This window comes from Suncus etruscus, chromosome 14 (assembly GCF_024139225.1).
Source record: "Suncus etruscus isolate mSunEtr1 chromosome 14, mSunEtr1.pri.cur, whole genome shotgun sequence".
In the NCBI taxonomy this organism is placed as follows: Eukaryota; Metazoa; Chordata; class Mammalia; order Eulipotyphla; family Soricidae; genus Suncus; species Suncus etruscus.
The window spans coordinates 25,001,504-25,028,924 of NC_064861.1; the positions used below are offsets into that span (position 1 = coordinate 25,001,504).

Consider the following 27,421-nt stretch of genomic DNA (forward strand, 5'->3'; position numbering starts at 1 on the left):
ACAACATTTAGGTTTGTAGGTCCCACTACAAACATTGGAGGTCCAATGGTTCAAGAAGTTCATTGTAAAGCAAAGCAATTCCCTGGAGGACCCTGACCCCAGCATGCTAGGAAGAAATAGACTCATCAGGGCCTGAGAGATAGCACAGTAGTAGGGTGTTTGTCTTACATGCAGACCCAGGACAGACCTGGGTTTGATTCCTGGCATCCCATATGGTCTCTCAAGCCTGCCAGAAGTGATTTCTTAGTGTAGAGCTAGGAGAAACCCCTAAGCACAGCCAGGTGTGGTCCAAAAACCAAAAAAATAAACAAATAATTAAAAAAAGACTCATTAACATAAAGTTCATGTACCCATTGAAAAGGAATTGATGCATTATTAAGAGACAGATCGAAAAGGTTGGAATTTGGCAGCTCATATCTTTTTTGTTCCCCTCTGTGATATCTTTCTCCTTTGGAAGTGTTACTTGATTAATCTAGAAAGAAGACGTTTTCCCCTCACCCTTAGTTCATGCTCTTTAAGAATTCAGCTGACGGGGCCGGGCGGTGGCGCTGGAGGTAAGGTGCCTGCCTTGCCTGCGCTAACCTAGGACGGACCGCAGTTCGATCCCCTGGCGTCCCATATGGTCCCCCAAGAAGCCAGGAGCAACTTCTGAGCGCATAGCCAGGAGTAACCCCTGAGCGTCACAGGGTGTGGCCCAAAAACCAAAAAAAAAAAAAAAAAAAAAAAAAAAGAATTCAGCTGACTGCCTCTAATCTTTCAGAAATGAATCCATGATCTGTACCTGGCCAGAGTTTTCCCTGACTAGAACCATTATGATTGATAATTGTTGATAGATCATTGTGATTCAAAAATTGACATCCGAGGGCTAGAGCAATAGTTTAGCAGGTAGAGCATTTGCCTTGCATATGACTGACGGAAGTTTGATCCTCAATTGGATATGGTTCTCCAAGAATTATTCCACTGCCAGGAATGACCACTGAGCAGAGAGCCAGTAAGTCCAGAGCACTACTGGATATGGCTTCCAAACAAACAAACAAACAAACAAACAAACAAAATCAACACATGACTCAAGTGAGACCAGGGATTCCAGACCAGGGGGGTCTTTCTGGAATCACAAAGGAAAAGTCATTCTCTTGACAATGGGGATTCAACTGGCCAATCAGGGTTCTCAAACTCGGGGCCCTTGGGCCCTTTGCGGCCCTCCGTACAATATTTTGTGGCCCTGCCCTGGAGGAATCTTTTTTTGTTTTGTTTTGTTTTAGTTGTTTGGGTCACACCCCCCAATGTTCAAGGCTTACTACTGACTTTGCACTCAAGGATCACCCTGACTCTTGCGGTCCCCAGGTAAATTGAGTTTGAGACCCCTGATTGCTTGGGGCTCCACATGAGAATTAATAACCAGGTGGTTGTGGGGTGCTTCCTCTTCCAACTAAGTTTGATTAGTTTTAAAAAAGTTTGATTAGGGCCGGAGCTCAGAAGAGCATTTGCCTTGCATGCGCCTGACCCAGGACGGACCTGGATTCGATCTCGGAGTCCCATATGGTCCCCTGAGCCAGGAGCGATTTCTGAGTGCCTCGAGCCAGGAGTAGCCCCTGAGCATCACCAGGGGTGGCCCACAACCCCCCCCCCCAACAAAAAGTTTGATTAGTTATTCTTTTTTTTTTTTTTTTTTTTTTTTTTGGTTTTTGGGCCACACCCATTTGACGCTCAGGGGTTACTCCTGGCTATGTGCTCAGAAATCGCCCCTGGCTTGGGGGGACCATATGGGACGCCGGGGGATCGAACCGAGGTCCTTCCTTGGCTAGCGCTTGCAAGGCAGACACCTTACCTCCAGCGCCACCTACCCGGCCCCTCTTTTTTTTTTTTTTTTTTTTGGTTTTTGGGCCACACCCGGCGGTGCTCAGGGGTTACTCCTGGCTGTCTGCTCAGAAATAGCTCCTGGCAGGCACGGGGGACCATATGGGACACCGGGATTCGAACCAACCACCTTTGGTCCTGGATCGGCTGCTTGCAAGGCAAACACCGCTGTGCTATCTCTCCGGGCCCTGATTAGTTATTCTTATTTCAGCTTTTTTGTTTTGTTTTGTTTTTTATCTTTTGTCTTTTGTTTTGGAGCCACATTTGGTGGTGCTCAGGGCTCTGGTTCCTAGGTCTGTGTTGAGAGGTCATTCCTGGCAGTACTCTGGGAACCATATAGAATACTGGGGACCAAACTCGGGTCAAAGCAAGGCAAAACACCCTACCTGCTGTATACTATTGCTCTGACCCCTTAAGTTGACTTTTATGCTTATGTGGTGCGATACACTTGTGTTTTTCTAGTTTATATAAGGAAACAAGTGTAGTTTTATTTTGCTTGTTACAATTAAAACAATCTTTGTTCTAAAACTTTTTGAGTTGCTAAATATGGGTTCTTTGAGGAAAGGATTTAGTCAACTTGTCTGGGGGACAGCTCAGAGTGGAAAAACATTGCTTTGAGTGGGTATTTTTTTGGGCCTATTTATAAAATACTTGTGGAGTTTTGTGACGATTTCAGCCCAGCCCCATTGTATTCTCCTTCCTGTTCTAAAAGACCATGAACTTTTTCCGCTTGGCGTGAGCTGTGGTGATAGAGGCATGGATTCTCCACTATGCTCTGGATTTCCCGGGTTTTTCTTCCTTTTCTATTCTTGGGCAGAGTCTTCTGGCCTTGGCTCTCACCTTTGGCAGGACTCCCCACATCCTCACTTTCTCTGGTGAGCAATGGATAAATAACCCCGCCTGTGTTATGCTGTTACCCTGCCCCATCTCTTACGCAGGTCTAAGTCATCGTGATAGAAAATATTCACTTTCTTTGGAATTTTCATAAACAGATTGAATCAGATGTGGCAAGGAGCCTAGGAAAAGCTACCCCAAGTTCCTGCTTGCGCCGACTCACTTCCTCTCCTCCCAGTTTCCAAAACTATTTCATTTGAGGCACAGCTAAGAACCCCCCACCTTTCCTCCTCAGAAGGTTCCAGTCTCAAGACTTCTTTGTCAGCTAGAAAGGCTACCTCAGTTTTCTTGGCAAACATGTCACTTGGAAAAGTTACTCTCATCTCCTTCCTTAAAGCTTTCTCGGAGTTAGTATCAAAGAGAGAGTCTTAGAAACCTTCCATTCAGGGTCGAAGTGATAGTACAATATTAGGGCATTTGCCTTGCATGCAGCCAGCCCGGGTTTGATCACCGTCATCCCATATGGTCCTTGGAGACTACCAGGAGCGATTTCAGGAGTTTCAGGAGTAACCCCTGAGTGCCTCCAGATGAGGCCCCCAAATTAAAAACCAAAAAAATGAGGAGGATGAGGAAGAAGAGGAAGAAGGAAGAAGAGGAAGATGAAGAGGGGAGAAGGAAGAAGAAGAAGAGAAAGAAGAAGAGGAAGAAGAACTTTCCATTCTATTTAATTCAATTTAGGCTCCTCAGGAGCTGCTCACAAGCCACAGACTTTTTCTAGTCAGCCTTAATAGTGTAACTGACAGACTGAAGTGTAGGGTATAGAAACAGCTAAGAAAGCAGACCTAGCAAGAAGATTTGTGAGCAGAAGTGGAATAAACCTGAAAGCAGTAAGTTTCTAACAGCTGTAATTTCCAAATGCTCATAAACCAGATGGTGTCTCAGGCACCATTCTAAATCCTATGAAATCATTCCTCACACTGTGCAAAGGCTACTGCACTGCATCATACATATATATATATATATATATATATATATATATATACACACACATATGTGTGTGTGTGTTTGATGGGGAGATGATTTGAGTTACACCAAATGGTGTGTAGGAGGTCACTTCTTGGTACTATATGTGATGCCAGATCTAACTGGGATTGGCATCCTTACACTTGCATGTAAGGCAAGTGCTTTCATCTTTTTTTTTTTTTTTTGTGGTTTTTGGGTCACACCCGGCAGTGCTCAGGGGTTATTCTTGGCTCCATGCTCAGAAATTGCTCCTGGCAGGCACTGGGGACCATATGGGATGCCGGGATTCAAACCGATGACCTTCTGCATGAAAGGCAAATGCCTTACCTCCATGCTATCTCTCCGGCCCAGTGCTTTCATCTTTTTACAATCTCTAATCTCTGCCTCTATATTATCCTTATTTTTTTCACATGGAGAAACTGAGCTGCAGGAGATAAGTAACCTTGTTTAACATTCTGTATATGAGCTAGAATTTGAATATTACCCCAGAATTTGCTTTTATTGGGAGTTTGTTTGTTTTTGGGCCACACCAGTCATACACATCAGGTATACTCCTGTTTTTTCTTTTTTTTTTCAGTTTATTTATTGATTGGTTGGTTTTTGGGCCACACCCAGTGATGCTCAGGGGTTACTTCTGGCTCTGTGCTCAGAAACCGCTCCTGGCAAGCTCAGAAGACCATACGGGATGCCAGGAATGGAACTGGGTCCATTCCGGGTTGGCCACATACAAGGCAAATGCCTTACCGCTGTGCTATCTCTCCGGCCCTCAATACTCCTGGTTTTGTTCTCAGATATCACCCCTAGATGGTTCCACTGAACATATCAGATTTGGGACATCAAACTAGGGTCAGCTACTTGACAAGCACATTTTCTGCTGTATTATTGCTCTGGCTTCATCCAGAATTTGCTTTTAACTGTTGCTGCATAAGGCTCTAATTACTGGGTGACCAAAGGACCTAGCTTGCCAAGGGCTGAGTTATTTCATAGAGTGCAGGACTTTCAGTGTATATTGGAATAGCACTGTGCAAAGTGCAGTGGTTCCTTTTTATCCCTTTTTTGGGCCACACATAGTAGTGTGCAGGGCTTACTTCTGGCTCTGTGTTCAGGAATCACTTCTGGTGGGTTCAGGAGACATCCCTGGGGTACCAGGTATCAAACTCTGGTCGGCTCCATGCAAGACAAATGCCCTATCCATTGCATTATTGTTTTGGCCCTATAGTGGCTCCTTTACAAATAATTTCTTTCTCATTTGAGTGATGCAAAAGCAGTTGTGGGGGAGGTAGCAGTTGGGCTAAGACAGAATTAAGAGAGAAATAACTCAAAATGGGATAGGAATTTTGATTGTCTTAAAATGTTTTTTTCTTGGGGTTCCAAGGATTGATTGCTTCTGGGGTCTCATGCAGCAAGTGCTCAAGACCTCTGAGTCTCCAGCCCCTTTAAGACAAGAATTTTAAAAAGCAAATGAACAATATCTACCTGACTTCTAGGGCTTTGTGTCTGAATGGAAACTCTAGTTCTAATCTGACTTCTTATCTGAATTTTCCTTCCATAAGTGTTCCCCTGATCCATCCTATTTCTCTCAGCCGTTTTTCTTTTTTCTTTCTCTTACTCTTTCTTTCTCTTACTCTTTCTTTTCTTACTCTTTCTTTCTTTCTTTCTTTCTTTCTTTCTTTCTTTATTTCTTTCTTTCTTTCTTTCTTTCTTTCTTTCTTTCTTTCTTTCTTTCTTTTCTTTCTTTCTTTCTTTCTTCTCTTTCTTTCTTCTTTCTCTCTTTCTTTCTTTCTTTCTTTCTTTCTTTCTTTCTTTCTTTCTTTCTTTCTTTCTTTCTTTCTTTCTTTCTTTCTTTCTTTCTTTCTTTCTTTCTTTCTTTCTTCTCTTTCTTTCTTCTTTCTTTCTTCTTTCTCTCTCTTTCTTTCTTTCTTTCTTTCTTTCTTTCTTTCTTTCTTTCTTCTTGATTTCTTTCTCTTTCTTTCTCTTTCTTTCTTTCTTTCTTTCTTTCTTTCTTTCTTTCTTTCTTTCTTTCTTTCTTTCTTTCTTTCTTTCTTTCTTTCTTTCTTTCTTTCTTTCCTTCCTTCATTCCTCTTCCTCTTCTTCTTCTCCTCCTCCTCTTCCTCCTCCACCTTCTCTTCCTCCTCCCTGCTCCTCCTCCTCCTCCTCCTTCTCCTCCTCCTCCTCTTCCCCCCTCCTCTATCTCCTTCTATTTTTGTTACTCCTGGATCTGCACTCAGAATTCACTCTTGGCAGACTCAGGGGACCATATTAGATACTGAGGATTGAGCCTAGGACTGTCCCAGATAGGCAGTGTGTAAGGCAAATGCCCTACTGCTTTGCTCTCACTCTGGCCCATTATTTTATATTTTTTTTTCCTCTTTTCTGTTTTTTGGGCCACACCTGTTGGTGCTTAGGGGTTACTCTTGATTATGCACTCAGGAATCGCTCCTGGCTTGGGGGACAATATGGGATGCTGGGGATTGAACCGAGGTCCATCCTGGGCCAGCCGCATGTAAGGCAAATGCCCTACCACTGTGCTATCGCTCTGGCCCCCACTATTTTATTTTATTTTATTTTATTTTTGGTTTTTGGGCCATACCCGGCGGTGCTCAGGGGTTACTCCTGGCTGTCTGCTCAGAAATAACTCCTGGCAGGCATGGGGGTCCATATGGGACACCAGAATTCGAACCAACCCCCTTTGGTCCTGGATCGGCTGCTTGCAAGGCAAACGCCGCTGTGCTATCTCTCCGGGCCCCCACTATTTTATTTCTTTTTTTTTTTTTTTTTGGTTTTTGGGCCACACCCATTTGATGCTCAGGGGTTACTCCTGGCTATATGCTCAGAAATTGCCTCTGGCTTGGGGGGACCATATGGGACGCCGGGGGATCGAACCGCTGTCCGTCCTATGGTAGCGCTCGCAAGGCAGACACCTTACCTCTAGTGCCACCTTCCCGGCCCACTATTTTATTTCTTAATGTTCAGTAGTTACTCTTAGTTTTTTCACTCAGGAATTTCTCCTGGCAGTGCTTGGGGGACTATATGTGATGTCAAGGATTGAACCCAAGCCAGCTGTGTGCAAGGCAAGCTTCCTACTCACTGTACTACTACTGTCCAGCCTCAGAAAACACTTGTTTTGCATGTAGCCAACCCAACAATCTCTGGTATCTCAATGATCTCCAAGTACCACCAACAGAACACAGAGTCAGGAGATCACCCTGAGCACCTTTGGTTGTGGTTCCCAAAGAAACAAATATTCCAACTTACTTTGGTCTGGAGCACATGGTTTGCATGCAGAATATCTTGGTTTTATCTCTAGCACTACTTAGTCTGGATGGGGCCAGCGAGGTGGCGCTAGAGGTAAGGTGTCTGCCTTGCAAGTGCTAGCCAAGGAAGGACCGTGGTTCAATTCCCCATATGGTCCCCCCAAGCCAGGGCAATTTCTGAGCGCTTAGCCAGGAGTAACCCCTGAGCATCAAACGGGTGTGGCCCGAAAAAAAAAACAAAAAAAAAACCTTAGTCTGGTCCCCCAAATCCTACTAATTATTATCATAAATACATTATTTATTTGCATGTTAATTTTTTCCTCCCCACCCCGGAAGTTATGCTTCACAAGGTCAAGGAGTTTGTGTTGTTATCACTATATCATTATATATAATCACAAGGGTGTATATCTAATACTTAAAAAATATTTAATGAGGGGCCGGAGAGATAGCATGGAGGTAAGTCATTTGCCTTGTATGCAGACGGATGGTGGTTTGAATCCCAGCATCCCACATGGTCCCCCGAGCCTGCCAGGAGCGATTTCTGAGAGTAGAGCCAGGAGTAACCCCTGAGCACTGCCAGGTATGACCCCAAAACCCCCCAAAAATCCAAAAAGAAATATTTAATGAATTAATCAGTAAATGTATTGAGTATGGCTAATCAGAGAGTTGAGGGACAGGAGCAAATCACCTTTGTAAGTTTTACAGCTGGACTGATTGAACTTCAGAAGGTACTAGTTGTATACAAGCCTTCAGTTTCAAGTTTTTCTCTAGGAAAATAACAGAAGCAAGAATCTCCTGGGTTATTTGCTAAGTAAGTGTCCAGGATTGACATTCTTTAGAGCTTTCAGAGTGTTTCTTTCTGCCCTTTAGAAGCTCGAGTGACATAGCACAGAAACTCGCACACATCACAAAGAACAACGAATGCTGGCATAGATGCAGGCTGAAAGGAACTCTCATTCACTGCTGATGGGAATGCCATTTAATCCAACTTTCCTGGAAAACAATATGGATATTAAAAAAAAAAAACTGGAAATTAGGACTGCAGTGATAGCACAGTGGTAGGACTTTTGCCTTGCCTGCAGCCGACCTGGGACCCAGGATTCGATTCCTGGCATCCCATATGGTCCTCCTTGCAAGCGCTAGCCAAGGAAGGACCGAGGTTCGATCCCCTGGCGTCCCATATGGTCCCCCCAAGCCAGGGGCAATTTCTGAGCGCTTAGCCAGGAGTAACCCCTGAGCATCAAATGGGTATGGCCCCCCCCCCCAAAAAAAACCCAAAAAAGACAGTATGGTAATAATATCCAAAGACAATTGAGATGAGGACCAGAAGAACCAGCCCATGATATCAAGCTTACCACAGAGTGGTGAGCTCAGTTAGAGAAATAACTGGACTAAAAACTACTGTGACAATGATAGTGAGAGAGAAAAAAAAAAGTAGAATGCCTGCCCTGAAGACAGGCAGAGGGTGGGGTAGGTAGAAATGGGGAACAGTGGTGGTGGATATGTTACACCAGTGAAGGCTGGTGTACATTCAATGACTGAAACCCAACAACGAACATTTTTCTAACCATGGTGCTTAAAGAAATTATTATAAAAAAAAAAGAAGCTGGAGTGAGAGCAAGGAAATAATGTATTTTGATGACCCAAATGAAAGGAGACATGAAAACATACAAACTTTCAGTCCATAAATGTGTATCACATGCTGCCAACTTTACACAGAGAGCAGATTTTTTTTTTTTCTTTTGGTTTCAACTACAGGTGATGCTCAGGGGCTACTCCTAGCTGTTCTCAGGCTTACTCCTGGTGTAATGCTCAGGGGACCATATGGGATGCTGTACTATTTATAATATTAAGTTTTTATTTAATATTTAATATTTATTGTTTAATATTTAACATTAATATTCAAAATTAATATTAACCATGTAATATTAATTAATCATTTAATATTAACATATTATCTAATATTAATACTAATGTTTAATTATTGATAATTATTTACTATTTAATATTTAACTATTATTAATAATTATATAATGTTTTTGTTTTGTTTTGTTTTGTTTTTGGGCCACACCCAGTGGTGCTCAGGGGTTACTCCTGGCTGTCTGCTCAGAAATAGCTCCTGGCAGGCACGGGGGACCATATGGGACACCGGGATTCGAACCAACCACCTTTGGTCCTGGATCGGCTGCTTGCAAGGCAAACGCCGCTGTGCTATCTCTCCGGGCCCAATTATATAATGTTTAATATTTAATATTAAGTTCCATTTATTCAAGGAATTTTGGTGAAAGAGTACCCCAGTTTAATGCTTATGATTGAACCATGTCATGGGGATTGTTGGACTTGTTTTTTTTTTTTGGTTTTTGGGCCACATCCAGCTTTGCTCAGGGGTTACTCCTGGCTGTCTGCTCAGAAATAGCTCCTGGCAGGCACGGAGGACCATATGGGACACTGGGATTCAAACCAACCACCTTTGGTCCTGGATCGGCTGCTTGCAAGGCAAATGCCGCTGTGCTATCTCTCTGGGCCCGGATTGTTGGACTTGTTCTTATGGCCCCCATATGCACCAATAACGCCACGTGGCATTGCTCCTTTTTTGTATAGGCACATTAAAATGGGGAAATACTATACATACAAATAAGATCCTATCTAATAGAGATTGGAACACACAAATCTTGTAGTGCAAAGTGACCTTACACCCTGAACATTGACATAATGACCTGGAACAGGCCTCAGAAGAAAGGGCATTTTCCATTCACCCCTAAACCAGGGAAGCCATCCACAAAACATCCAGGTTTGTCTATAACATCACCTGGAAGCAATCCTCTACCACGGAAGACCCTACCACTGCTCAGACATCCACCTGCTCAAAAGAGACTTCCCTTAACACTGAGAAGACTTAATAACAAAGACCTGCTTACAGGACAGGGCTTCCTGCATTGCCCTTTAATGGTGAGGTGAAACGAGAGGACACTCCACATCCTGACTTCAATGTAGGATATGTAGATTCCAGGATCTTTAATACAGAAACATGATACCAACAACAGAGACTGTGTGAAAAGTGAGTTGGCACTACGGACAATGTCTTGGATTGGACGATCTAACTTGCCTGGAGCCTAGAGTTGGTCTTATGCCAGGAAACTTCAGGGGTAGGGTCTCTTTGTATTTAGGCCAAGGTTATTCCTTTCCATGCCCCTCATACTTTGGTGGGCCTATGCAAACAACAATTGCCACTCTAACACCATTTTTACTGTGCTCCTTTGTCTCTAATCCTTAAAAAAAACCCACTTAATATTTGAGGTTAACTTAAGCTAATACGCATGTACAAGGAAATGTAAAAATTACTATGCCTCTAATGTTTAAGGAGTTACATAAGTTTTATGGCTTTAGATTGCCTTGTGTGCTGTTAAGAAATATTATAATGTGTTACAATCTGGGGACTTGAGGGACAAAGTAATTGTACATGGATTCTGTTTTATTTATCTTAATGTTCTTTGGCTGAAAGTTCAAAGTTAAGATATCAGCAAGGGGACTTCTTCTGAGAATTATGTTATGGGTGATTGTCCTTCCACTGTAACTTTACCTTGTCCTCTTTCTTTGCATCTTTGTTCTCATAATTAAAAATAAAAAAATTAAAAAAAAAAGTTGCAGTTATTTTGAGTACACAATCATAAATGGAGTTGCTATGTGAGAGAGATCATAAGTAATTTTGCTGATATTCTTTTGAGGAAACATCAGGCCATTTTTCTTAGTTGTGGCATCTTGACAATGTACTTTATTGGTTTTGTTATGGGGGTCACCTCAGTGATGCTCAGAGCTACTCCTGGCTCTGTGCACAGGGGTCATTCCTGGGCAGTGCTCAGGGGATTGTACTTCAGTCTTCTGTGTTCAAGGCAAGTGCCTTAACAGCAACACTGTCACTACAGCCACTGTTTTTTTTTTTTTTTTTTTTTATAATAGTCATCTTAGTGGGTTTGAAGTGGCATTTCATTGTTTTATTTTTTATTTCATTTCTTTTTTTTTTTTTTTTTTTTTTTTAGTTTTTGAGCCACATCAAGCGGCATTCAGGAGTTACTCCTGAATCTGCACTCAGAAATCGCTCCTGGCAGGCTTGGGGAACCATATGGGATGCCAGAAATTGAACCCAAGTTCATCCTGGGTCAGCCGCATGCAAGGCAAAAATGCCCTACTGCTGTGCTATCGCTCTGACCCCTAGAGAAAACTCTTATTTATTTATTTATTTATTTTTTTATTTATTGAGTCACACTTGACAGTGCTCAGAGGTTACTCCTGGCTCTGTGCTCAGAAATTGCCCCTGGCAGGTACAGGGGACCATATTGGATGGCGGGATTCAAACCACCATCCTCCTGGATTGGCTTCATGCAAGGCAAGTGCTCTACCTCTACACTATCTTTCCAGCCCCAGAAAACTCTTATTTAAAGTCATGTATCATAAGTAGTGCAGAATGTCTGATATCTTGTTCCAGATATTTAATTTTTGTCATCTACAATTGTGTGAGAATTTCTTTGGAATTTTAACATTAAATTAATATTAATGGATTAATACATTGAATTAAGTCCATTCATTATTTCTTATAATGAAGTTCCAAGAAAGTTCGAGAATCTAAAATAAATTATGCCATAGAGACTGGCACACAGCACCAAGAACAAGAGCAAATAGTGCTGGCGGGGATGTGGGGAGAAAGGAAGTCTCATTCACTGCTGGTGGGAATACTGTCTAGTCCAGCCCTTATGGAAAACAATATGGAGATTCCTCAAAAAACTGGAAATTGGGGCCGGAGAGATAGCACAGCAGTAAGGCATTTGCCTTTCATGCAGAAGGACGGTAGTTCAAATCCTGGTATCCCATATGGTCCCCTGTGCCTACCAAGAGGTGCTTTCTGAGCATAGTAACCCCTGAGCACTGTCAGTGTGACCCCAAAACCAAAAAACCAAAAAAAAAAAAAAACCAAACAAACAAAAAAACCAAAAAAACCTGGAAATTGGGACCAGAGAGATTGCATAGAGGTAGGGCATTTGCCTTGCATGCAGAAGGACGGTGATTCGCATCCCGGCATCCCATATGGTCCCTCAAGCCTGCCAGGAGCGATTTCTAGAGCCAGGAGTAATCCCTGAGCACTGCTGGGTATGACCCAAAATCCAAAAACAAACAAAAAACCAAAACTAAAACCCCTGGTAATTGAGTTCCCATATGATCCATTTATAGGGATATATATCCACTTATAGGGATATACCCTAGGAACACAAAAATACAATACAAAAATCTCTTCCTCACACCTGTATTTATTACAGCACTATTTACTACAGCCAGACTCTGGAAACAACCAAGATGCCCTTCTACAGATGAATGGCTAAAGAAACTGTGGTACATATACACAATGAAATATTATGCAGCTTTCAGGAGAAATGAATTTATGAAATTTTCTTTTTTTTTTTTTTTTTTTTTGGTTTTTGGGCCACACCCAGTAACGCTCAGGGGTTACTCCTGGCTATGTGCTCAGAAGTCGCTCCTGGCTTGGGGGGACCATATGGGACGCCGGGGGATCGAACCGCGGTTCGTCCGAGGCTAGCGTAGGCAAGGCAGGCACCTTACCTTTAGTGCCACCGCCCGGCCCCTGAAATTTTCTTATACATGAATGTACATGGAAACCATTATGCTGAGTGAAATGAATCAGAGGGAGAGAGATAGACACTGACTAGTCTCACTCATCTATGGTTTTTTTTTTGGTTTTTGGGCCACACCCGGCATTGCTCAGAGGTTACTCCTGGCTGTCTGCTCAGAAATAGCTCCTGGCAGGCTCGGGGGACCATATGGGACACTGGGATTCCAACCAACCACCTTTGGTCCTGGATCGGCTGCTTGCAAGGCAAACGCTGCTGTGCTATCTCTCTGGGCCCGTCTATGGTTTTTTTTGTTTTGTTTTGTTTTTGAGTCACACCCGGTAGCGCTCAGGGGTTACTCCTTGCTCTATGCTATGCTTAGAAATCGCTCCTGGCAGGCTCAGGGACCATATAGGATGCCAGGTTTTGAACCACTGACCTTCTACATGCAAGGCAAACGTCTCACCTCCATGCTATCTCTCCGGCCCCTCATCTATGGGTTTTTTTTTTCCTTCACAATCTTCTTTTTTTTATATAATGCAATGTATTGTATATAATAATATATTGTATATACATTGTATTCCATTATTGAATAACAATATTTTTTTTTATTTTTTTATTTTTATTTTATTTTATTTTTTTTTTTTGGTTTTTTTTTTGGGTCACACCCGGCGGTGCTCAGGGGTCACTCCTGGCTGTCTGCTCAGAAATAGCTCCTGGCAGGCATGGGGGACCATATGGGACACCGGGATTCGAACCAACCACCTTAGGTTCTGGATCGGCTGCTTGCAAGGCAAGCACCGCTGTGCTATCTCTCCGGGCCCGAATAACAATATTTTTTTTTTCTTAACACCACCCATCACCAGTGCAACATTCCCATCACCAATGTCCCAAGTCTCCCTCCTCCCCACCCGACCCCCGCCTGTACTCTAAACAGGTTCTCAATTTCCCTCATACATTCTCATTATTAGGACAGTTCAAAATGTAGTTATTTATCCAACTAAACTCATCACTCTTTGTGATGAGCTTCCTGAGGTGAGCTGGAACTTCCAGCTCTTTTCTCTTTTGTGTCTGAAAGTTATTATTGCAAGAATGTCTTTCATTTTTCTTAAAACCCATAAATGTGTGAGACCATTCTGCGTTTTTCTCTCTCTCTCTGACTTATTTCACTCAGCATAATAGATTCCGTGTACATCCATGTATAGGAAAATTTCATGACTTCATCTCTCCTGACAGCTGCATAATATTCCATTGTGTATATGTACCACATATACATGTTTCTTTAGCCATTCGTCTGTTGAAGGGCATCTTGGTTGTTTCCAGAGTCTTGCTATGGTAAATAGAGCTGCAATGAATATAGGTGTAATATGGGTTTTAAGAAAAATAAGACATTATTGAAATAATCCCCAGAGATGAGGGCCGGAAGGACCGGCTCCCCACATCCCCACCGGCACTGAGTGCAATTAGAGAAATAACTACACTCAGAACTATCATAAGGGGGAGGTTCTGCCAGCATGGGGTTTGGCAGCCTTGCGCCATGCCAAAGGCTTCTTTTACCAGGCCTAGGAAGGGGTGCGGGTCACCCCAGAACCCCTCTACCTCCTTCCTCCGGAACTCCAGGGCTTCCCCTTGCCTCAGGCATGGGCAAGCCAGCGAGGTGGGAATAGCAGCACAATAGCTTCTGGCTTCAGGAAGTCCAAGGGAAGTTTCCTTACTAAACCTGTCCATTGTGAAACCATGGCGGGGGGGGGGGGGGGGGGGGTGGGGGGGCGCTAGTGCTCCCGCGCTAAACATATTTACAAATATTTGGATATCATTGTGTTTCATCTGTTTGTCATAATCTGAATGCCTCCCAGGAGCTTGTTTTATTCCTTTACTCCCTCACTCCCACCTCCTATTACCCCACATTTAACCATTTTTCTGTACTGATGATTTTTGTTTTGGCCAAGGTGGGTTACATATCTTTCACAGCAATTTCTTGGGTGGAGTCTTAAGCTTCAGCAGGCAACATGAGGATGGCATGGCTCCACGCTGTAGGCTTTTTGGCCAAGCTAAGGGGAAGATGTAGCCTCGGCTGCCCCCTTCAGCCTTCTCTCTCCTTCCTCCTGGTCCCCATGGTTATTCCTGGACACCTGCTCAGAGTCCCAGCAAGTGGGTTCCGGCGAGGAGCAATTTAAAGAAGACCCCAGGCTTTCTTGTTCCTGCTAGGGCCTGGGAGGGGCCTGGTGAACTTCCGACTTCAGCAATTAGGAAGCAAACACCTCTCGGGGAGTCGGAAGCTTCAGTAGGCAACACGGGGAGGACATGGCTCCATGTGTTCTCCGCTTGTCCAAATCACAGACCAAAGCGGTGTCTCAGAAACAACACCCTCCCTCTTGACTTTTTTTTTTTTTTTTGGGCCACACCCAGCGATGCTCAGAGGTTACTCCGGGCTGTCTGCTCAGAAATAGCTCCTGGCAGGCACGGGGGACCATATGGGACACCGGGATTCGAACCAACCACCTTTGGTCCTGGATCGGCTGCTTGCAAGGCAAACACTGCTGTGCTATCTCTCTGGGCACCGTCTTGACTATTTCTAAAATATAAAAGGGACCCGTGTATCTCCTTTGTATATCTCAGATGTATTTTCTTAACATCTATAACTCTTTTCGAACATCCTCATATAGTGACAATTTTGCCAACTGGTTTTGTTATTTGATTGTTTGATTTTCTCCCTTTGAGATCTTTTTTATAAGCAATACTGGTAGAAGAGTTTCTCTGTATAGATTTCATGTTTGAACCAAGTTACGGGGAATGTTGGACTTTTCGTCGGCCCCCAGATGCACCAACAATATCTTGTGGCATTGCTTCTCTTTTGCATAGGCACACTAAAATGGGAAAATAATACATATGCAAACAAATTCTTATCTAATAGAGATGGGAACACAAATTTGGTAATGCAATTAGGCCTTATACCCTGAACATTGGCATAATGATTTGGCTTAGGCCTCAGAAGAATGGGCATCTCCCACACACACCTGAACAATGGATACCATCTATGGAAACAACCACAATCGTCTATAACATTTCCAGGATCCAAGTCTCTACCAGGGAAGACCTACCACTGCTTTGGTATTGACTTACTCCAAAGAGAGCTCTCAACACCCAGACGACTCAGCAACAACCTGCTTGCAGGGCAGATCGCTCCACATTTAATGGTATGCTGAAACTAGAGGATGCTCCACATCAGCCTGACATCGATGAAAGAAATGCACAGAATCCAGAATCTTTAAATATAAGAACCTGATACCAACAACAGCTAAAGTGTTAAAAAGTTTCAGCGGGACCAGGGAGAATGACTCGGGTTGGACAGACTAATATGCCTGGAACCCAGAGTCGATCTTATGCCAATAAACTTCTGGGGTGAGGCCTTTTTGCAATCAGGCCAAGGATTTTTTCCCGTTTTCCCATATTTTTCTGGACCTATGCAAACAATGGCGATTGCCATTATCACACCTTTACTATATTTTTTTACTCTTATCCTTTAAGGAAAAAAATATAATTTACTGAACTTAAAAACAAATAACTGTAGTAGAATGCCTGTCTCGAATACAGACAGGGGATGGGAAAGGGGGAGAGGGGAATGTTACACTGGTGAAGAGGGGTGTTCTGTTTGTGACTGTAACCCAACTATGATCATGTTACTTAAATAAAAAATATTAAAAAAAAAAAGAACTATCATAACAATGCCAATGAGGGCTGCAGCAATAGCGCAGCAGTAAGGCATTTTCCTTGCATGCGGCAGATCCAGGATGGACCTCAGTTCAATCCTGGAGTCCCATATGGTCCCGAGACAGAAGCGATTTCTGAGCTCATAGCCAGGAGTAACCCCCAGCATCAACAGGTGTGGCCCCAAAACAAAAACCAACCAACTAAACAAAAACCCAACGAAACCAAAACAATGTCAATGAGTGAGGGAAGTAGAAAGCCTGTCTCCAATAAAAGGGAGAGGGAGGCGGGATATGGGGAGCATTGGTGATGGGAATGTGGCACTGGTGAAGGGGGTGTTCCTTATATGACTGAAATCCAACTACAATCATGTTTCTAATCATGGTGTTGAAATAAAAAAAATTTTTTTTGCTTTTGTTTTTTTTTTTTGGTTACATTTGGTGACGCTCAGGGGTTACTCCTGGCTATGCACTCAGAAATTGCTCCTGGCTTGGGGAACTATATGGGATGCCAGGGCATCGAACTACGGTCCGTCCTAAGGCTAGCGCGGGCAAGGCAGATGCCTTACTGTTTGCGCCACCACTCTGGCCCCTAAATATAGATGTTATTTTTAAAAAGTTATACTTTCAGATAGAAAAAAAATAAAGTTGTGAATTAAACCCTTAACCCCCTTTTTTCTTTTTCTTTTTCTACATTCATCAATGCTCAGGGGTTACTCCAGGCTCTACACTCAAGGATCACTCCTGACAGTGATCAGTACACCATATGGCATGCTGGGGATTGAACTCAGTTGGCTGCATGCAAGGCAAATGCCTTATCTTTTGTATTATAACTCTGACTCCTCTTGTTGATAGGGGCCGGAGAGATGGCGCTAGAGGTAAGCCTTGCAAGTGCTAGCCAGGGAAGGACCACGGTTAGATCCCCAGGCATCCCATATGGTCCCCCCAAGCCAGGTGCAATTTCTGAGCGCTTAGTCAGGAGTAACCCCTGAGCATCAAATGGGTGTGGCCAAAACAAACAAACAAACAAACAAAAAAGATAAACACTCATAAAAAGTTTATTCTTATTGTTTTCCTTTCTTATACTTAAGTATTATGATGGTCAGAGAACCATAATTATTCTATAGTTCTTTATGTCCAATAGCTTTTTGTGTAACCATAAAAATTTAAAGATAGAAATGATTATGTACATTTGAAGAGTGACAGATACAGTCTTTAGGGGGGAGCTTAAGAAAAGAGATTTTTTTGGGCCCGGAGAGATAGCACAGCGGCGTTTGCCTTGCAAGCAGCCGATCCAGGACCAAAGGTGGTTGGTTCAAATCCCGGTGTCTCATATGGTCCCTTGTGCCTGCCAGGAGCTATTTCTGAGCAGATAGCCAGGAGTAACCCCTGAGCACAGCCGGGTGTGACCCAAAAACCAAAGAAAAGAGATTTTTTTTAGTTTGTGTGATGTGGTATAAAAGACAAAACAAGACAAAATGAACCACATTGCTAAGTATATCAATTTAATACAATGCCCATTTATTGAAGATCTTTTGTGCATGGTGCTATCCTTGAATGAATCCTTCCTTCCTTCCTTCCTTCCTTCCTTCCTTCCTTCCTTCCTTCCTTCTTTCCTTCCTTACTCCCTCCCTCTCTTTCTCCCCCTCCCTTCTTCCCTTTCCTCTTCTCTCCCTCCCTCCCTTCTTCCCTCCTTCCCTCCCTCCCTCCCTCCCTTCCTTCCTTCCTTCCTTCCTTCCTTCCTTCCTTCCTTCCTTCCTTCCTTCCTTCCTTCCTTCCTTCCTTCCTCCCCCTCCCTTCTTCCCTTTCCCTCCTCCCTCCCTGCTTTCCTCCCTTCTTTCCTTCCTTCCTCCCTCCCTCCTTCCTCCCCCTCCCTTCTTCCCCCTCCCTCCTCCCTCCCTCCCTTCCTTCCTCCCCCTCCCTTCTTCCCTTTCCCTGCCTCCCTCCTTCCCTCCCTTCTTTCCTTCCTCCCTCCCTCCCTCCCATCCTCCCCTCCCTTCTTCCCTTTCCCTCCTACCTTCCTGCTTCCCTCTCTTCTTTCCTTCCTTCCTTCCTCCCCCTCCCTTCTTCCCTTTCCCTGCCTCCCTCCCTCCCTTCCTCCCTCCCTTCTTTCCTTCCTTCCTTCCTTCCTTCCTTCCTTCCTTCCTTCCTTCCTTCCTTCCTTCCTTCCTTCCTTCCTTCCTTCCTTTCTTTCTTCCTTCCTTCCTTCTTCCGTACACCACCATTAGAAAATGTTAAAAAAGGGCCCGGAGAGATAGCACAGTGGTGTTTGCCTTGCAAGCAGCCGATCCAGGACCAAAGGTGGTTGGTTCGAATCCCGGTGTCCCATATGGTCCCCCGTGCCTGCCAGGAGCTATTTCTGAGCAGACAGCCAGGAGTAACCCCTGAGCATCGCCGGGTGTGGCCCAAAAACCAAAAAAAAAAAAAAAAAAAAAAAAGAAAATGTTAAAAAAAATTTAACTCTGTGCCTATATTGACTATATATAAGGTAATTCTCTTGAATAGGAATCAAATAAACACAAATAAATTATTTTATCTATGGGATGCTGGGATTTGAACCACCGTCTTTCTGAATGCAAGGCAAATGCCCTATCTCCATGCTATCTCTCTGGCCCCGAAAAAAAAGCTTCTTGAAACTATAGATTTGCATAATAAAATGGGAGGCTACAAAATTATTACGCAAAAATATATGGCTGTTTTATATATAAATGAAAGAGAAGAGATACTAAAAAAAAAAAACCAACCCCATTCACAGTTGTGTCTTAGAAAATTATACCTTAGAATCAACTTAACTAAAGATGGGAAAGATCTATACAAAAAAACTGACTTTTTGGGGGCACACACCTGTTAGTGCTTAGGGGTTACTTCTGGCTCAGCGCTCAGGAATCATTCCTGGTGGGGTCTGTGGACTATATGGGATGCAGGGAGTTCCTGTCAGCCATGTGCAAGGCAACGAGCGCAATGCTGTGCTATCTCTTCCACCCTCTTCAGATTTCTTTCTTTCTCTTTCTTTCTTTCTTTCTTTCTTTCTTTCTTTCTTTCTTTCTTTCTTTCTTTCTTTCTTTCTTTCTTTCTTTCTTCTTTCTTTCTTTCTTTCTTTCTCTTTCTTTCTTCTTTCTTTCTTTCTTTCTTTCTTTCTTTCTTTCTCTTTCTTTTCTTTCTTCTCTCTCTCTCTCTTCTCTCTCCTCTCTTCTCCTTTCTTTCTCTTTCTTTCTTTCTCTCTCTCTCTCCTCTCCCTCCTCCCTCCCTCCCTCCCTCCCTCCCTCCCTCCCTCCCTCCCTCCCTCCCTCCCTCCCTCCTTCCTTCCTTCCTTCCTTCCTTCCTTCCTTCCTTCCTTCCTTCCTTCCTTCCTTCCTTCCTTCCTTCCTTCCTTCCACCCGGCGGTGCTCAGGGGTTACTCCTGGCTGTCTGCTCAGAAATAGCTCCTGGCAGGCACGGGGGACCATATGGGACACCGGGATTCGAACCAACCACCCTTGGTCCTGGATCGGCTGCTTGTAAGGCAAACGCCGCTGTGCTATCTCTCCGGGCCTGCCTTCCTTCCTTCCTTCCTTCCTTCCTTCCTTCCTTCCTTCCTTCCTTCCTTCCTTCCTTCCTTCCTTCCTTCCTTCCTTCCTTCTCTCTTCTTTCTCTCTTTTCTCTCTTCTTTCTCTCTTCTTTCTCTCTTTTCTTTCTTTCTTTCTTTCTTTCTTTCTCTCTTTCTCTCTCTTTTTTCTTTCTTTTTCTTCTTTCTTTCTTTCTTTCTTTCTTTCTTTCTTTCTTTCTTTCTTTCTTTCTTTCTTTCTTTCTTTCTTTCTTTCTTTCTTTCTTTCTTTCTTTCTTTCTTCTTTCTTTCTTTTTCTTCTTTCTTTCTTTCCCACTATGCCTACATCTTTAGCAGAATTTAGTAGAACTATTTTTTTAAAAGACTTAAACTAAGCTTTTTGGTTTTCTCCACACCAGCATGTCTTGAGGCTCAGTTTGATTCTTTTGCCTCGCAGAAGGAGCAGAGAAAGATTAACTGCAAGGCTGAATGACGTTCTAGCTTGAGTTGCATCTATCTTGATTTTGCAGCAAAAAAGCAAGCTTTTGTCAAAATACTTAAAAACATATTCGTAACCTGAACGTTGAATTGCCAGCTGGAAAGACGTAGAAACGTAGGGACAGGACGGATTAGTCTTGGGGAAAGATCTTGTGTTGGCAATTCGGAATTTTAAGGACCACCAGTCGGGAAAGACGGAAAGAGGCGCAGGCTAGCCTTATGCGCAGGCGCAGATCACCCGCCTCCCCTCGCGTTGCCGACCTCCCATCGCGCAGGCGCAGAGGGCGAACCAAGATGGCGGCCCCCGTGGATCTGGAGTTGAAGAAGGTAAAAGTAGGGTGTCGAGCAGACTGAGGCTTCTCTTTGGAAGTGAAGGGCACCGTGGGCAAGAGTAGCGAGAGAGGCCTGAGTCTTGCGAACGGAAAGAGGCTCCAGGCAACTGGGGATCATTTCCCAGAGCCCTTAGGTGGGACCGGGTCTCCCGCAGGTGGGAGTCGGGGTCGAGCTGGGAAGAGCTCGTGGGCCTGGCCGGGCTGGGTTGTCTTGGCAGCCGTGAGCGGGCCTGTCTCCTCGTGCCGCACCCCGGAACTGCCTCGTCTCCCCCGGAGCCTTCACATCCTTTGTAAGACTCCACACGAGCCTTTCAAGTTGGAGCCCTTTCAAACGCCTTTCTCTAATTTTACATCCTGAGTTGCTGTAGACAAACTCCCAAGTCCGACTTTTGTTTTCAGATCACTTAGTGGATCCCTTATCTTGCAAAGATCACTTACTTAGTGGATTCCTTAGTGCAGCATCTGCAGTTGGTGAGATCTTGCCCTTGTACTTCTCAGACTCTCAACTCCCTTCTGAAGCACTTGTCCAAAAATAAAATAAAATAAAATAAATAAAAATAAAAATCAAGTTTCGTGAAGTTTTTCAAACAAACTCCATGAACAATTGGGTTTCTCCTTATTTAAACAGTTGCTTACAGATGTTATTATTCTGCAACGACTTGTTGTGGTTTTAGAATTTAGAGTTTGTTGCAGTTTTAGAATTTAGACCACTAAAGATTCCCCCCACATTTTTGGTGGGGGGCACACAGCGGTGTTCAGAGCTTACTCCTGGCTCTGCACTCAGGAATCATTCCTGCGGTGCTCAGGGGACCGTTATGGGATGCTGGAGATCCAGTCTGAGTCTGTCTCGTGCAAGGCAAGCACCCTACCCCCCTTTACTATCTCTTGGATTCCTAGAATGTTCAGGCTTCTAACTTCAGTACAGACCAGAACTCAGGCTTTTTGGAGGGTCTGGATACCATACTTCCATCTACTTTAAACCTAAAATAATCTGGTAAAAAGAAAAATAGTTTCTGAAAATACTCAGTTGTAGGTTTGAACTAGAACCTTCTTTGGCTTCCAACAAACCTTGTTTTTGTTTTTTGTTTTTGGGCCACACCCAGTGCTGCTAAAGATCTCTTCTAGCAGGGTTGGGGACCTTATGGGATGTTGGGTAAGTGCAAAGCGAGTGTCTTACCTGCTGTACCATCCCTTCTGCCATTCTTTCACTCTTTTTGATAACACACCATTTTGGTTCTGGTTCTTTTTGTTTTTGCTTTTGGGTCACAGCAGCGCTCAGTGGTTACTCCTGGCTCTACGCTCAGAAATCGCTCCTGGCAGACTCGGGGGACCTTATGGGATGCCGGGATTTGAACCACCATCCTTCTGCATGCAAGGCAAATGCCTTACCTCCATGCTATCTATCCGGCCCCCATTTTGATTCTTTCTATAACCAAACTTTTATTTAAGACTGTAGTTTCTGTCAACCTTTGTAGAATAAATAGGGTAGTGATTTGTCATTGCTCTGAAATTTTGTGTTTGTCTAGTCTTTCACCATTCTTGTTTTGGAACTTGTAAATATACTCCCTATATGGTATTCTGTAATAGTTTACCAATTCACATATACTAACTTCTTTCCCAAGCAGTGTACTGAATAATTAGATGATAGTATTTAAAACAAAATTCAGGGGCTGGAGAAATGGAGCTAAGGTGTTTGCCTTGCATGCAGAAGGACGGTAATTCGAATCCTGGCATCCCATATGGTCCCCCGAGCCTGCCAGGAGCGATTTCTGAGTGTGGAGCCAGGAGTAACCCCTGAGCACTGCTGGGTGTGACCATCCCCCCAAAAAAAGCAAAAAAGAAATAAAGTTTTTTTTTTCTAAAGGACTGGAAAGCACCCGCGGGACTCAAACTCAATTTTTTTGTTTTATTTGTTTTTTGGGTCACACCCAGCAGTGCTTAGGGTTTACTCCTGGCTCTACACTCTACGCTCCTGGCAGGCTCGGGGGACCATATGGGATGCTGGGATTTGAACCACCGTTCTTGTGCATGTAAGGCAAATGCCTTATCTCCATGCTATCTCTCCGCCCCAAACTCAATTTGTTTTTTACTTTATAGATTGATTGGTTGATTGGTAGGTTGTTGGGCCACTCCCAGTGACCCTCAGAGGTTACTCCTGGCTGTGTGCTTAGAAGTCACTCCAGGCTTGGGGACCATATGGGATGCCAGGAGATCGAACCTTGGTCCATCCTAGGCTAATGCATGCAAGGCAGATGCCTTACACTCTGCACCACCACTCTGACCCCCACATTTTAATTTTTTTGGGTGTTTTTTTTTTTTTTTTTTTGGTTTTTGGGTCACACCTGGCAGTACTTAGGGGTTACTCCTGGCTGTCTGCTCAGAAATAGCTCCTGGCAGGCACAGGGGACCATATGGGATGCTGGGATTCAAACCAACCACCTTAGGTCCTGGCGGCTGCTTGCAAGGCAAACACCGCTGTGCTATCTCTTCGGCCCCCACATTTTATCTAACGGAAGGCGGGGGGGGAAATGATTATCTTCCAGAAGGCTTTATTCTTTTTTTTTTTTTTTTTTTTTTTGGGTCACACCTGGCAGCACTCAGGGGTTACTCTTAGCTCTATGCTTAGAAATCGCTTCGGGGGACTATATGGGATGTCAGGATTCGAACCACCGTCCTTCTGCATGCAAGGCAAACGCCTTACCTTCATACTATCTCTCCGGCCCCAAAAGGCTTTATTCTTAAAATGAATTTTGTTTTAGGGGCCCGGAGAGATAGTACAGTGGTGGGGCATTAGCCTTGCATGCGACAGACCCAGGAGGGACCTGGTTCGATTCCCATTATTCTATATGGTCCCTCAGCCAGCGGGGGCCGGAGCAGTAGCGCAAGTGGTAAGATGTTTCTGCCTTGCCTGCGCTAGCCTAAGACTGCCCCGAGGTTTGATCCCCCGCGTCCCATATTGTCCCCCAAGCCAGGAGCGATTTCTGAGCGCATAGCAGGAGTAACCCCTGAGAGTCATTGGGTATGACCCCAAAACAAACAAACAACAAAATGTGAACCAGATAGTATGGGTGGAAATTAAACTAGGATTTAGTGAATGACTTATAGAGTACAGCTATGAGTGGATTTATTTCCCATTAGATGAATTTGTTGTCAAGAAAATACTTATGGGCAATGAGTATAAACTAAAGATTATTACAAACTTAAATGGGATAGTTTTGATGATTACTAGAGTTAAGCAATACAAAGTGTTTAAGGATTTAATTTTATAATAAAAATTTATATTTTCTAATGTAAAAGAGATAAGTAGAGGCTCATAAATTAATATTGAAGTAGGATATTTGCTTTGTGCAAGGCTCACTTAAGTTTTTTTTTTTGTTTGTTTGTTTTGTTTGTTTTTGATTTTTCAGGCCACACCCGTTTGATGCTCAGGGGTTACTCCTGGCTAAGCGCTCAGAAATTGCCCCTGGCTTGGGGGACCATATGGGAGATTGAACCGCGGTCCTTCCTTGGCTAGTGCTCGCAAGGCAGACACCTTACCTCTAGCGCCACCTCACCGGCCCCATTCACTTAGGTTTGATCCCTGGCATCCTATAAGGTACAGAGCCAGGAATAACTGCTGATATCTGTCAGGTATAGTCCCAAACCACCTTTCCCTTTCCCCCATAAAAAAAGAAAAGAACTGGGGCCTGAGAGATAGCACAAATAGGCACTTACTTGGCTCAAGGTTGTCCAGGGTTTGATCTCTGCCATCCCATGTGATTCCTTGAACACCTCAAGGTGTGACCCCAAAACTAAAGATAAGATCTGGGGCTAGAGAGATAGCATGATGTTGAAGTACTTTATATGCCCATGGTGCCCATCCATATTGAATTCTTGCAATACAAGGAGTGAGCAATCCCCTGAGCACAGTTCCAGGACTCCTGAGCACTTCTAGGAGTGCCCCCCCAAAAAAAACAAAGGGGGGGGGAAAGAAAATATTTTTGGGTAGAGCCTCATAGAAAAATCTCAGACACCTTCTTTTTCTATAGAAAATCTGAAAATCTTAGTAATAGGTAGAATGAGTGGCCAAGCCATAGCACAGCAGGTAGGGCATTTGCCTTGCACATGACTGACTCAGGATTGATCCCCAACATCCCATCCCTGAGCCTACCAGGAGCAATTTCTGAGCGCAGAGCCAGGAGTAACCCCTGAGCGCTGTGGGTGTGGTCCAAAAACCAAAAATACAAAAAACAAATACCCCAAAAGGTGAGAACGAAGAATAAAGATTTACTAATCTTCACCAGATACTGTAGTCTTGGGTGTTATTTGATATAAATTTGAGAGCAGAGACCAGAGCAATACTACAGGTTGGGCTCTTGCCTTGAATGCAGCTATGCTGGCATCAGTACCTGGCACTACATATATTCTCCAGGAGTGATCCTTGAGCAAAGAGCCAAGGAGTAAGCCCTGAGTACTGCTGGATATGGTCCAAAAATTATTAAAAAGTAAATAACCCGGGGCCAGAGCGATAGCACAGCAGTAGGGGGTTGTCTTGCACATGGCCAATTCAGGACGGACCTTGGTTCGATCCTTGGCATCCCATTTGGTTCCCTGAGTCAGGAGTGATTTCTGAGTGCATAGACAGGAGTAACCCCTGAGAGTCATTGATGTGGCCCAAAAAAGCAAAAGCAAAAAAATAAAAAACCCAAAATTAAATTTGACAGCATATATATGAAAGTCATTTGACCCTTTCAGCAAGGATACCTAAAAGCTGTGTTTTAAGTATTGTACATAGATATCAAATTTAGCTTGGCATGTGCATTTGATAAAAATCTGCAAGTTTACCAGTGAGTGCTTTGAATAGTTTTTTTTTTTTTTGATTTACAATTAGTCACTTTTTGAATGTTAACTGAATTATAGTTTAGAATAGTTTTTTTTTTTAATTTTTTTTAGAATAAGATTTAAGTACCTTCCTTATTCCTTATACCTTCCTGGTATACTCTACAAGCAGCTTTATATCTTAGTTTGTATATTGTGATGATTAAACAGCCATTCCTTATGGAAATATTGAGGGGAGTGTGATATATTTCTCAATGGTCACATATTAATAGTCCTGTGTTAGTATTTTAAATATGTTGGAAAGTGCTTTGAAACCTAGTCATGTAAAATAAATGTAGCAAGTTGTTACATTTATGATTCTTATCTTGGATCACATCTCCTTACTGCTGGCATTTATTGCTTTTATTGCTCTTTGGGTACATGCAACATGATATGGTTATTCAATGTGCATCTGTTTTGCTTCAAATAGGTTGTATCTTCTGAGAATAGTGTAAATTTAATACTGAGCACACTAGCCTTATGCTTATAATCATTGTCTTATTGATGTTTGCTTTTGTACTTTTCACAGCTCTGTCTCAGGTTAACATACTTTTGTTTTAATATTCAGTGGTCCTCAAACTATGGCCTGCGGGCCACATATTGTATTTGTATCTGTTTTGTTTCTTCATTGCAAAATAAGATATATGCACTGTACATAAGAATTCGTTCATCAGTTTTGTTTTTACTATAGTCAGACCCTCCAATGGTCTGAGGGACAGTGAACTGGCCCCCCCTGTTTAAAAAGTTTGAGGACCCCTGATTTAGATAGACTTAAATGTTTTCTGTGAAATGTCTTACCTACTAAATCAAAGACTTGTTTTTATTAGGCCTTTACAGAGCTGCAAGCCAAAGCTATTGACACTCAACAGAAGGTGAAGCTTGCAGACATACAGATTGAACAGCTAAACAGAACGAAAAAGCACGCACATCTCACAGATACAGAAATTATGACTTTGGTAGATGAAACTAATATGTATGAAGGTGTAGGAAGAATGTAAGTAAAATATATTCTTAAGAGAGTGATCTTGGGTGAGTTTATGTTTGAATTAAATAGAATTTGTTTATTTTGAAACTTGGGTTAAAGTATCATAGTAGCTACGAGGATCAAATATTTTCCTTTTTGATATATATTTTCTTTTTTTTTAAGAATGAGAAATTGATTTTTAGATTGATGTGTATAATTTTAGACTTTGAAGTACATTTCTTGAATCTTTTCTCTGTTTTCTAAGATTAGGTACTTAAAAGAATAATTTAAAAGACAATTATGATGTCAAGAAAAATGAGATTTGTCAGGAAAAGATATTCATAGTCATTTGTTTGAAAAAAACTTAAACAGTTACAGATTTGATCTTCCCATTTTCTATCTGTTGTTGTTTATTTTTTTGTTTTTGTTTTTGGGTCCCACCTGGCAGTGCTCAGGGATTACTCCTAGCTCTATGCTCAGAAATCGCTCCTGGTAGGGTCGGGGAACCACATGGGATTCAAACCACCGTCCTTCTGTGTCTAAGGCAAACGTCCTACCACTGTGCTATCTCTCCGACCCCCCCTCATTTTTTTTTTTTTTGTTTTTTGGGTCACACCTGGCAGTGCTTAGGGGTTACCCCTGGCTTTACGCTCAGAAATTGCTCCTGGCAGGCTTGAGAGACCATATGGAATGCTGGGAATCGAACTACCATCCTTCTGTATGCAAGGCAAATGTCTTACCTCCATGCTATCTCTCCCCCCCCATTTTTTATCTGATTCATTAGAAGAGTCATACAAATGACGAATCTTGTAGATGTCAGACCAGTTTTCCAGAGTTTTTTTTTTTTTTTTTTTTTGGTTTTTGGGTCACACCCTGCAGTGCTCAGGGGTTATTCCTGGCTCCAGGCTCAGAAATTGCTCCTGGCAGGCACAGGGGACCATATGGGGCGCCGGG

At 43.2% G+C, this 27,421-nt stretch overlaps 1 protein-coding gene across 1 annotated transcript in view; it reads left to right on the top strand.

Moving 5' to 3' along the window:
- The first annotated feature begins 20,581 nt into the window (after positions 1–20,581).
- Positions 20,582–27,421, top strand: part of PFDN1 (prefoldin subunit 1) — an 81,943-nt gene continuing 75,103 nt past the window's right edge. Inside the window, exons 1-2 of the mRNA XM_049786042.1 lie at positions 20,582–20,641; positions 26,331–26,497. Of these exons, the coding sequence (XP_049641999.1) occupies positions 20,609–20,641; positions 26,331–26,497 (200 nt within the window). The 5' untranslated portion in view covers positions 20,582–20,608. The remainder of the gene's footprint in view (positions 20,642–26,330; positions 26,498–27,421) is intronic.